Below are 13,065 nucleotides of genomic sequence, written 5' to 3'. Positions count from 1 at the left end.
AGCTATCTTTCATCCATTAAATTGCTTTTGCACTTTTGTCAAAAATCAGTTGGATGTATTTTGTGGGTCTATTTCTGAGTTCTTCATTCTGTTCCATTGATGTGTCTTAATCTTCTGCCAGTACCACAGTCTAAATTACTATGGCTATATAATGTCTTGAAATTAGATGGACTGGGTCATTTTTTTCCCCCACAAAAATGCTTTAGCTAATCTAGTTCCTTTGCTTTTGCATATAAATTTACATAATATATAAAAAACATTTTTCTGAGATTTTGATTAAACTATGAATTGACATTTTTACCATTTTCAGTGTTTTGATATATATCTGTTCATTTTTATTTTTATTTTATTATTATTTTTTAATATTTTTTTTTTTTTTTAAATTTTCGGCGGACACAACATCTTTGTTTTTGTAGGTGGTGCTGAGGATCGAACCCAGGCCGCACGCATGCCAGGCGAGCGCGCTACCGCTTGAGCCAAATCCCCAGCCCCATATATATCTGTTCATTTTTAAATGTTATTGTTTTTTGCAGCACTGGAGATTGAAACCAGGGCCTTGCACATACTACACAGCATTCAACACTGAGCCACACTGCCCGCCCTCCCCATTTTCTTAGATATTTGATTTTTTCCCACCAGTCTTGTATAGTTTTTGAAAGTGCAAGTCATGTACATACGGTGTTAGAATTACATGTATTACATTTTTATTTTGACCTATTATGAATGGTGTTGTGTTTTTTTAAATTTTAAAGTCTACATGCTCATTACTATTATAGAAATACAGTTAATTTTTGTAAGTTTATCTTGTCTCCTGTGGCCTTGTTTTATTACAAACAGATGTTAATTTGTTTAGTTCCCTCCACTAAATGATTATGTGGTTTTTCCTTTTTTTGTGTATTTTTGTCTGCTTTTGTTAGAAGGTAACTCTGGCTTTTTAAAATAAATTGGAAAGTTTTTCCTTTTATTATTTGAAATGGATTATGTAGAATAGTTCTTAAAAGGTTTGTTTCTCCAGTGAAACCATCTAAGCCTAGAGATTTTTTTCTGAGAACTTTTAAATTTGAATTCAATTTATTTAATAATAATTATTATAATTATTAAATATAACAATGTATTATAAACATTATTTATATTATATAAATATAAATAATAATAATAAATATAAATAATTTAGGACTACTCATTACTGCATATTGTGGTCTGGTATTTGTGCTTTTTAAAAAATTTTTTATTCCTGGGTAATGATTATACATAAATAGTGGAATTCATTGTGGCACATTTTTATGTACTCATAATTTGATCAGTTTCATTCCCAATTGCCTCCTCTTCCTTCTATCTTACTGGTCTCCCTTCTACTTTCATGAAAATCTCCCCCCCCTGTTTCTTTCTACCACTTAGGAGAGAAAGCATTCTTTATTGTGAATAGCACTGCCATAAACATGGGTATTCTTTTGGATCAGTACTGAGGGGTGTTATAGCTTGGTTATAAGGTAGTTTCAATCATACTAGTCTTTTGAGGAATTTACATATTGATTTCCATGGTGTTTATTTAGTCTTGGTATTTCTGCTTTTTAAAGGATTGAATCAGTTTATCTAGGGTAGATTGAAAATTTTTGTGTATAGTTATTCATAGGATAGTCCCTTTGAGTCTTTTTTGTTGTTGTTTTTAGATGTTGATGGACCTTTATTTTATTCATTTATTTATATGTGGTGCCGAGAATCAAACCCAGTGCCTCACAAATGCTAGGCAAGTGTTCTACCATTGAGCTATAACCCCAGCCACTTCTTTGAGTCTTCAATGATATCTTTCCCTTTTTTGTTGTTTTTGAGCAGTCTTACTAGAACCTTGTCAAATTATTGATTTTTTTTTTCCCCAAAGAACCAGTTTTTGTTTAATTGATTTGGTGGAGGTAAGTTTTTTTGTTCTGTTTTTTTTTTGTTGTTGTTGTTGTTGTTTGTTTGTTATTGCTGTTCGTTTCAGTTTTATAGATTTTGGCTCTTAATTATTTAGTTCATGTATTTATTTTGCTGCTCTTATTCTAGAATCTAAAGGTACAAATATATTTTCATCTCCTTCAACTTAATGCATTTTCAGTGGACATTGGCACTTTGATCCAGGGATTATTTAGGAGTTTCCTGTGTAGTTTCCAAGTGTTCATCAGAGATTGCGCTGTTATCTTCCTGCTATTATTTTCTAGTTTGGGTCCATTGTGGCCAGAGAACACAGTTTCCATCACTTCAGTTATTTATTTTTTATCTGGGGGTTTGTTTTATGGCTCAGGGTATGGTGTTATCTTGATTTATGTTCCATAGGCATTTGAAAAGAATATATATTCCACTGTAAATGAGTGAAGTATTCCTTTGTCATCTAGATTCTATTGGTTGATGGTATTGTTAAATTCTTTGTTTACTGACATTCTAATATTTCTATCAGTTGAGGAGAGGAGGTGTTTAAATCTCCAACTACAATTATGAATTTGTTTATTTCTCCTTCAATTCTGTCAATTTTTTCTTCACATGTTTGTAGCTTTGTTATTTGGTACATCTTGGTTTGCTTAAGGTTATTTAGGACTGCAGTGTCTTCTTGGTGGATTGACCCTTTTATCATTAAGCACTTGTTTGAATCATTTTCTTTGTTGTAAAGTGCATATTAGTATAGCCACTCCTGCTTTCTTTTGATTGTTTTTATGATGTATATCATTCCATTCTGTTGCTATTAACCTGCCTGTATTGTTATTTTTGAGATTAGTGTCTTCTAAACAGCATATATTTGGGTCATTTTTTAAACTCTGCTTTGCAAATTTATCTTCTCATCGGTGTATTTAAAGACCTTTTATATTATGTGTGATTATTGATAAGATAGGCCATAAGACTTTTCTATTGTTTTGTTTGTTTTATTGTGTGGTTAGTTGCTTGTTGAAGCATTTTTATGATGGTTCTTTGAAGTTATGTCAGATAATTATGAGCATTTCTGTCATTTTGGTGTTTGAATTTATTATGTTTTTGCCTTCTCTGTGAGATCTTGGTTCTTGTTTAAGTAATTTTTTTTTATTGAAACCTGGACATTTTTAATACAATATGAAACTTCGGATTTCATTTTTAATAGCTTCCTGTAGCACCACTCTTTGAGGAGTGGAAACTGCACCCATTGACATCCAAGAAAGGATGCTTCTTGTTACTAATAGGCAAGGGTGAGAGTTCTGGGTCCCCTTTAGGCCTTCACTGATAACTGTCTTGTCTGAAAGGGGTAAGAGTGCCTTCTTAGCTATTCCCCATAGACCCCATTAGGGTGGTGGCCTTTTACCAGTGGGTGATGGGGAAAGCCCAGACTTTTTACCATGTCAGCTCTATACCACCGCAAGGCAGAGGAGAATTTGCTGCTCATTATTCCTGAGTAGAAGTTCATGTTCTCTATGTGCTTTGTACCAAACACTATAAGAGTTGAGAGAGAGGTCATATATCCTGGTGAGGGTGGATATTTTAGGTCCCTAAAGTCTTCACTGGCATAGGTGGGAGTTGGATCACAGGTTTTTTGATAGTGTGTGACTAAAATAGAATGTTTAGTTTTTAAAATTTTGTCCTCCTTTGCTGTTCCTTTCCTAGTCTTGGCTAGAAAAAGTTGAGGTTTTTGTTGGAGCTCTCTTATCTTCTCTCATTGTTTCTGGTTTGCTGGCTTCTTCAGCCCCAAGGCTGAGTATGTAAAGCAAGAATAAACTCAAGGAACTTGCCACTCTTGTTATTCAAGTCTTCACTTTTGGAATTCTATTACATTTGTTTTATATATGATATCTGTGGAACATCATATATAAAGGACAGAGGGAAGGATGGTGAAAGAGATATATTTATTCCATCTTGATGAAATTGAAAGTTATTTCTGTTTTGATCCCAGGGATGCCTTACCACTGAGCTATATCCCCAGCCCCTCCCCTCTATCCCCTTTTGAGCCAGTCTTGCTGAGTTGTTGAGGCTGCCTCAGACTTGCTTTCCTCCTGTTTTAGCCTCCCTAGTAGCTGGGAGAAAGTTATTCCTTTTAACTATTTTTTTTTTTTTTTAATCCCACTCATGCTAGTGCCTCTTGTATGCCATTTTAAAACCAAGTTTTTTCTTGCCACATTTTTTTGGTTCATTATAGTTGCATATAATTATAGTATTTGTTGTTACATATTTATATGTGCACATAATATAAGACTATAATTTGGCTGATATCATTCCCCAGCACTCCCCACCTCCCACTCCTTGTTTTCTTCCCTCTTCTGATGTCCGTTTGACTTTCATGAGATCCCTGCTCCCCCTACATTTTTATTTTTTCCCTCCTCTTTGGTGAGAGAAAACATATGACCCTTGACCTTCTGAGTTTGACTTATTTCATTTAACATATTGTCTTAGGTTCCCATCCCTTTTCCTGCAAATGACGTAGTATCATTTTTCTTGATGGCTGAATAAAAACTCATTGTGTATATATGCTACATTTTCTTTATCCATTCGTCTATTGATGGATACCTAGGCTGCTCCATAGTTTAGCTATTGTGAATTGTGTTGCTATAAACATGGGTATACATGTATCTCTATAGTATTGTTTTAATCAGCTTTTTTTGTTGCTGTGACTAAAGAATCTAACAAACAATTTTAGAGGATGAAAAGTTTATTTAAGGGCTCATAGTTTCACAGATCTCATTCTCAATAGACAGCTGGCTCCATTCCTCAGGGATCCAGGTGAGACAGGAACAACATGGCAGAAGAGTATGGCAGAGGGAATCAGCTCATATGGTGATCAGAAAGTAGAGAGAGAGAGACACTCCACTCTTCAGATACAAAATATATTACCCATAGCGACAGCCCCAATGAATGGCTTCCTCCAGCCATACTGTACCTGCCTCCAGTTACCACTCAGTTATGTTGAGGCTATAACCTAATCATTCCTCCTCCAACCTTCTTGCATTGTCTCACATGTGAGCTTTGGGGTATACTACATCTAAACCATAAATATTGAGGAGTGGTATAGCTGGGTCATATGGTGATTCCTTGCACAGTCTTTTGAGAACCTTGGTAGTGATTTCCATAGTGATTGTACTAATTTACAATCCCACCAACAGTGTAAAAATGTTTCTTTCTCTGCACATTCTTTCCAGCAATAATTATTTTTTGTATTCCCAATGACTGCCATTCTGACTGTTGTGGGATGAAATCTCAGTATGATTTTGGTTTGCATTTCCCTGTTGAAGTTGAACATTTTTTCATGTATTTGTTGGCCATTTGTTTGCTTTTTGGTACTGGGGATTGAACCCAGACATGCTAAACCACTGAGCCACATCCCTAGCTCTTTTTATTTTTTATTTTGAGACAGGTTCTTGCTAAATTGTTGAGGGTCTTAGTTGCTGAGTTTGTCCTTGAACTTGTGATGTTCCTGCCTCAACCTGCTGAGTCCCTAGGACCACAGGTGTGCGCCACCCGGCTTTGTTGGCTGTTTGTATTTCTTTTTTGAGAAGTGTCTCTTTAATTCATTTGCTCATTTATTAATTGGGTTATTTGGTTTTTTGGTGCTGAGTTTTTTTAATTCTTTATATATTCTAGATATTTTTCTATCAGAAGAGTAGGTAGAAAAGATTTCCCCCATTTTGTAGGTAGAACCAAGTTCTTCAAAAGTGTTTGTTTATACTTATTTTCTCTAGTTCTTCTCATTCTTTCTTAAACCTATTCCAGTAGAATTTTTATCCCTATCACTTCTCTGAAAACAGTTTTTCAGTGTGTCATTTATAAGTGAATAATAAAAGCAATAATACCACAATTTATGGTTACACCTAAAGTTTTACTCTGTAGGCTTGAAAGCTGTATTAAATTGAATTCTGTTTAGATTGGTCAAGAAAATTTGAATAGTCACATAGCCATTAAAAATATTAATTCAGTGGGCTGGGATTGTGTCTCAGTGGCAGAGGACTTGTCTCATACATATGAGGAACTGGGTTCAATCCTCAGCACCACATGAAAATAAATAAATAAAATGAAGGTATTGTGTCCATCTACAATTTAAAAAAATATTAATTTTGTAATTTTTTTTCTAGTACAGTTAAGTAGTTTAATGCTGATTTATTAATTTAGTAGTTTTTAAAGCCTTTCTTTTCCCTCAATAAAAAGGCCCAAATGCTTAATTTGTGTTTGGACAAACACTAAACCCAAGGTTACGTAAATTTTTTCATGAAACAGAAAAAAAGTGAAATGATCCTTATTTTGTTTTCTGAGGCTTATGTAAAGAATATTACAAAAACTAGTAAGGAGAGTGTACCAAAAAATGAAATTTTTTTTGGCTTTAGTTTCCCTTAGAAACAGCGGGGGGAAAAAATCTAGCAGCATGTAAAACAGGTAACATGACTTAAGTTTGGCTTATTTTAGATATGCAAGATTTAATTAACATTAGAAATGTATCCAAATGGCTGGACATGTGAGGCAGGAGGAACCTGGTTTCAAAACCCACAGAAATTTAGGGAATCTCTGAGCAACTTGGCCACACTGTCTCTGAATAAAAAGGGCTGGGGATGTGGCTCAGTGGTTAAGTGTCCCCTGGGTTCAATCCCCAGGACCAAAAAAAGAAGTATACAAAATGCTTACACCTTAATAGAATTTTAACTTACTATACATTTAGGATAGTGAAAGTCTTAGTCAAATTTGAAAATGCTAGGTATTATGTATTATATCATGAGCATTAAAATTCAATTTTGAGTAGAATACTGTGGGTCATAGTTCATGACACAACTAAATATGATCAGTGTGTGTCAGATGGTCTCAGAGGTGGCAAAATGTGAGTTAGGTCTTGATGGGTAATATTTTGTCAGAAAGTTGAAGCCAATGTGTTAAGTAGAGAAAGTAAGGTATGCTAAACCATAGCTGTGGCATATGGGAGCGGTTAATTGAAATAAAAATAGAGTACAGTAAGGATGTTCTGAAATGGCAAGAAGATGAGACTGGAGATTTGTGCCACTTATGGAGACTTTGCCTTGCTTCTTGTTCAAGTTGGAACTTGCCAACCCTGTGAGAGTTAGAAAACCAGTCAAAATTTTTGAGCATTGTACCTGTTTTTAATTGTTTATATTTAATGTATTGTCTTTAGAAATAACATGTATAACTCTTTTGCATGCTTTTGTGTATTTATCTTACTTGAAGTTAAATGCTTCTACTGATAACTTAATTTTTTGTTTGCTATGTGGGAATCAGGATTTATTATTGGGCCACTTAATATAATTGTTAATTATATAATATATAATATTATATTACCACTTAATATAATTGTTAATTTCTTCTGTGTTGTGTCCCTAATTTTTAAAACCACTTATGGCTGATATCTTTCACCAAGCTGTTGCCTAAGAACTTTCCAATGAAGTATGTGATAGAGGCCTCATTAATTATATTATTTATATCCCATACTTTTTTCTTTTTTACTTTCTCTTTTGCAATTATATATAATAAAGGCATATTTTAATACATGTCTTTTAAAGAGATACTTATGATTTTATTTGAATTTTATGGTTGAGTTCCATCCCCTGCCCCCCCAAAGAAAAGTCTTTGGAATAAGCTTTCATTAATTTTTTTTTTTAATTGTTCAAAACATTACGTAGCTCTTGACATTAATTGTAATTGCCAGGGCTTCTTTTTATTTTTCCTTTTATTATTGTATTGGTAGATAGAAGGCATATTACTCTAAATTTGTGAGAGAATTTTGAACTTAAATTAACTTTATAAATGTATTCGTTCTTAATACATTCCTTCTAACTCCCTAAAAATGTTTTAATTTTCTTCATTATATATTTTTTACTCAAGGTGTGATTGCACAGAAAAGTTACAGAACAAATTTGATTTTTTGCGCTCACAGCTGAATGACATTTCATCATTTAAGAATATATACAGATATGCCTTTGATTTTGCAAGGGTAGGTGTGCAGTTTTTCTTCCTTAAGTCATTGTAATTGTTTTTCATCTTAAGACCATACTTAAGAAAATTTTTTCACTTATTTTAGGATAAAGATCAGAGAAGCCTTGATATTGATACTGCTAAATCTATGTTAGCTCTTCTGCTTGGTAGGACATGGCCACTGTTTTCAGTATTTTACCAGTACCTGGAGGTATGCATTTTTAAAAAAATTTTGATTAAATATTTAAAAAACAATCTGATTTTAAAATATTGAGGAACAAGTCACTTTTAAGTCCTGTACTTTTAAACATTATTCATGAGTATTGAAAAGATTCTGTTAAAATGTGTAAATTTCTATTGTCAGTTTTAGACCCAAGTTCATGTGATTTGATATATCCTTTACATAAGAATTTGGGGAATTAGGGGTATAATTTTGTGGTATAATGGTATAATTAGGGGTATAATTTTGTGGCATAATGCCTGTTTAGTGTGCATTAGACCCTGGGTTCAGATATTTTTCGTGCAAAATTAGTTTCTTGTGTCTTAGAAAGAATCAATGCTAGTAAACAAATCTCAAGCAACTTGTCTCATACTGAAATATATTTAAGTACCAGTTCTTATAATAAAGCTTCCCTTTTGCATTTAGATTGACTGTGAAGAAATAAAACTAATATTTTATGTCCACAAGTATGAGAATGACTTTAATAGCATGCTTGACTTTACTGATTACTAAAAAAAGAAAAAAGTATACTGAATTTATGAAGCAAATATTCTTGGAGAGGGGTATCATTGTTCTTACTAGCACAGTGGTTCTAAAACGATACTATTTTTTACATTGTTTTATCTAGTTTCATATCTGTTTTCATTGACTTCTTTTCTCTTTTTTTGCATTGGGATTGAATATAGAACCTTACATGTGCTAGGCAGGTGCTCTGCCACTGATCGTCATCCTTAGCCCTTTCTTTCTTTCTTTCTTTATTTGAGAAATGTTCTCACTAAATTACCTAAGTTGACCTTAAATTTTGATCCTCCTGCTTCAGCCTTCTGAGTAGCTGGGATTACAAGGATGTACCACCACATCCAGCTTATGCCTTTTAATTTTTTCTTGGTATAGTTCTTGCTATTTTTTGAATAAATAAGTTTTCCTTTGGAAATAATTTCTCATAAAGCTGATATCACAGCAAGTTGTCCAGAGTAGTTTTACTTAAAACTTATAATAAAGGACAGTGGCACTTATATGAAAGAATTTTTTGCACAATAAATTTTTAAGCCCAATAAAGTGAATATTTTTCACGAATAGTGCTTACCTTTCTCCTGTTTCTATTTTTAGGCAAAATTAAATTTAACTGAATGTAAAGACATTCACCTCTGAGAAGCTAAGTTGAAAACTAAATATTTTCACACACTTGTTAATATGCAAACTATTTGACATATGTTTTCTTTTTAAATCATTATAACACCATTTTTAAGTTTTCTCTCCAGGAAATGTATTCTTTTTTTTTTTTTTTTGGTACCAGGGATGAACCCAGGGGCACTTAACCACTGAGCCTCATTCTTACTCCGCCTCCCACTTTTTAAAATTTTTGAGGTAGGGTCTTTCTAAGTTGCTTAGGACCTCACTAAGTTTTTGAGGTTGTATTTGAATTTGCAGTCCTCCTGCCTCAGTCTCCCAAGCCTCAGGGATTATACCATACCTGGCTATGAGTTCTATTCTTAAGTAACTTTCTCAGGTCCTTCAATTAAGCGACAGAAGTGGAATTTGAACCCACTATTTCCATTAGACACCAACCTCAAAATGTAGTTCATGCAAGAAATATACTTGGAAGGAACACAAGGGAACTTTCTAGAAATGGGAAATGTTCTATATCTTTATCTTGTTGTTGTGACTTTTAATTATTAGTATACTTGTACTTACTAATATTATTCAAAAATTGGAGGAAAAAAACTAGTAGTCGTCAATATGTAAATGCTCTTGAGGATTCCCTAAGAACACAAATAGTTAATAGAGAAATAAATGTTTTAGGAAATGCCAAAGCACACAAAAAATTATAATATATTGACTGAAGTTAAATCCTGTTAAGTAATGTTTGTTCTGAAGTTCACAGCAATTTGTTTTGATTTCCACAGCAATCAAAGTATCGTGTTATGAACAAAGATCAGTGGTACAATGTATTAGAATTCAGCAGAACAGTTCATGCCGATCTTAGTAACTACGATGAAGACGGTGCTTGTAAGTATGGTGTATTTCTATGAAAATAAAATTCCTAAAAATATTATGCATTTGTGGAGCATTAACATAACAGTTTTAAACATCATAACAGTAACTTTTACTGTTTAGCCAGGTTATGAGGAAGGTCAAGAGCTTAGATTCAGTAATATTATAAAATTAATTCTGGTAAATGTTTCCATTCCTTAGTAACCATACATAATAGCTAAACTTAAATGATAATTTCTGCATTTAGAAGCCAAAATTCTGCTTTGTCTTTCCTGTAGAAAAAAAAAAATCATGATTTTAAAAACAAGAACTATACTAGAAAAAGCTTTAAAATTAATGATGGTACCTATTAATGATATGGCAGATAATATCAATAACTCACTACAATTTCAACCTTCCAATTAAAATATTTGTACTCTTTTTTTTTTTTAAGAGGTAAAACTTTTTAATCTCAGAGTGCCCCTCCCAATTTTCAATCCCCCCAACTCTCTCCCCTATATCAGGGCTGGAGAGTGAGGCCCCCTGCCCTCTACCTCTGGTGGATGAGGGCCCTTTAAGGCACCTGTGGGGGTGGGAGAAGAGGAAAGGGAGCTGGTTCCATCCTGGATGCAAGGACAGGCTTCAGTTGGCAGGTTTTTGTGGGATGGAATCATTGAGGTGGTGTGTCAGATGCAGACACAGGATTGGGCCATCCCTGATGTGGCCAGGGTCACAACTGTCAGGACTAGGGGCAAAAACAACTCTTAAGTGGATAAAACAGATTTGGAGTAACGATTATTTAGATGGGCCAAATTACTCTCTAGAATTATATATTTTTAGTTTTTACTATTATTTTGGTTTCACACGTTGTTTTAATGTTCAGAGCAGTTAACCTGGAAAAGGAATTAAAATGATGCATTTAAATATTTACTTTGTGTTTATCTTTATACCATGTCCCCTTTTTAGAATAAAGTCTTTTATATGGCCTATCTCCCCTTAACAATCTTACAATACTTGGGAATGTAACAGAACTACTACCTTAATCACTTTTTACATTATGATTAAATGCCAGAATGCTATGGAAGAGGTTAATAGTGACTCAGTTATTAGAAGGTTCATGAAACACCTTGCAAAGAAAATTGCTATGAATACCCATTGTAGAAAGTCCCACCTTTTTTTTTTTTTCTCGGGCAAAATGGAAAAGGCTAAGAAAATACCAATATGTAGAAGAGGGAGACTGGAAACAAAACAGGATAGGTCAGACTATCATTACTAAACATATGGAGAATTTGTTATATAGTTGGAGAGATGAGTTTATTGAATTCTAATGAGACTTGTTTCATTATTTTTAGGGCCCGTTCTTCTTGATGAATTTGTTGAGTGGCAAAAAGTTCGTCAAACATCATAGCAAGAACTATTGTGAAGAAAATGCAAACTTTTTGTTTCCCACATGTATACAAACTAATGAAACGAGGGGGAAAAATCCAAAGGGTGCATTTTCATTCATATGAAAGACTTCTCATAGTACTTTTTTTTTTTTTTTTTCCTTTTTTTTTAAAGGAAGTTTCCTTGTTACATGTGAGCGGCATTGAGCCACACCTCTTCTGAGACTGAATATTGACATTTTTGTTTCAAGTTATGTTTTTAACATTTATTTCAGAACAATAAAGATTCAGATTTGTGACAAAGGCCTTAAAGTGAAGATGTCCCTTGAGTGTCAGAGTGGTATTTATTTTTGTAAGTTTGAATTCTTGATTTTTGAGGTTCAGAATTACCATGAATTGGTGAAATTTTAAAGATTTTAAGCAATCTTAATATCCGGCAATGTAGTCTGCTGATGGTATAGCTCATATTATTTATCTTTGCACAATTAGGAAGAATAATTATTGGCCTTGACTTATAATGATTTTCTGATGCAGCTAGTAAAAAACATTTCTAGATATTGGAAGTGCTCCAACTTTCAGCTGTGGGTATCTGTAAAAGCTGTCAAGGTCTTATGTACGTATCTTACTTGAAAAGTTTGGAAAGATTATGTTATTTTGTTTTTTGACCATGAGATATTTTTAATAAGCATAAATGAGCCCTGCCATGTGTATATTTAACATGAATTTTAAGTTTTGTGTATTTCTGTCAAAGAATTTCATTTACATTTGAAGTAGCAAGGTTGATATATTAATGGTCTCAAAATCAGACATTCTTTTAAGAGCATTAGGATCAATATTGAAGTTGTATTTTTATCATTAATACAAATGGCATATTTATGATATTTTTAACTATTATTTTATAATATAGAGAGTTTTGTTGAGAGCACTGTTATTTTCCTTAAGAAAACTTTAGCTTTGATTTTTGTGGACTTTGTTAAGATATGTAAAAGAAAAGAAAATAGAATAATGGATCATGAGAGAACTCTGGCTGTAAGTGCAAACTTGGTGATGTCATTTAACATTGGTAGTATTACAGTTTTGCTGTTTGTCACAATTCTCTGACTGTTGGCAATACAGTATCTTGAAGAAATGACAGCCTTATTCACATAAAAGTCACCTTTTGGTTAGCAGCAGGCATGTTTTATACATTCCTTTTCAAACCATCCAGTATTCCAGCGATAAGAAAACTTGGTTCACATTCACAGTTCATTCACAACCTCAGTAATATTCATAGTCTCATTGTATAAATGAAGAGAACTAAAGAGGTTATTTTTCCATAATAAGGAAATTTCTGTTGATTTAAAGTAAAGGTTGGTTGTTTTGATAGTGAATTTGTTTAATGAGTGATTTTCAGTATTAATTACCTAAGGGAAAAATAGCATTTTGAAACTTATTGTTTGCTTCTTGGTTAATGAACATAAAGTGATTGCCAATGTTTTACTTGCCTTCTTAACAAGATTATTTTGTACAGTTTTGTAAAACACTGATAAAGATTATTTTCTTGGAATATTCCTCTTAAGGGTTAGAATTAGCAAATTATTAGAAAGG

General features: G+C 33.1%; 1 protein-coding gene across 4 annotated transcripts in view; it reads left to right on the top strand.

Moving 5' to 3' along the window:
• Positions 1-11,790, top strand: part of Dcun1d5 (defective in cullin neddylation 1 domain containing 5) — a 29,841-nt gene extending 18,051 nt beyond the window's left edge. For all 4 annotated transcript variants that reach the window (XM_027930791.2, XM_027930792.3, XM_027930790.2 and 1 more), the window contains 4 exons: positions 7,810-7,918; positions 8,006-8,110; positions 10,027-10,129; positions 11,446-11,790. In XM_027930791.2, the coding sequence (XP_027786592.1) occupies positions 7,810-7,918; positions 8,006-8,110; positions 10,027-10,129; positions 11,446-11,501 (373 nt within the window). In that variant the 3' untranslated portion in view covers positions 11,502-11,790. The remainder of the gene's footprint in view (positions 1-7,809; positions 7,919-8,005; positions 8,111-10,026; positions 10,130-11,445) is intronic.
• Positions 11,791-13,065: the final 1,275 nt, after the last annotated feature.

Source organism: Marmota flaviventris, chromosome 9 (genome assembly GCF_047511675.1).
Source record: "Marmota flaviventris isolate mMarFla1 chromosome 9, mMarFla1.hap1, whole genome shotgun sequence".
NCBI lineage: Eukaryota > Metazoa > Chordata > Mammalia > Rodentia > Sciuridae > Marmota > Marmota flaviventris.
The sequence above is the reverse complement of the archived record's forward strand: the minus strand, read 5'-3'. Positions and strand labels throughout refer to the sequence as shown.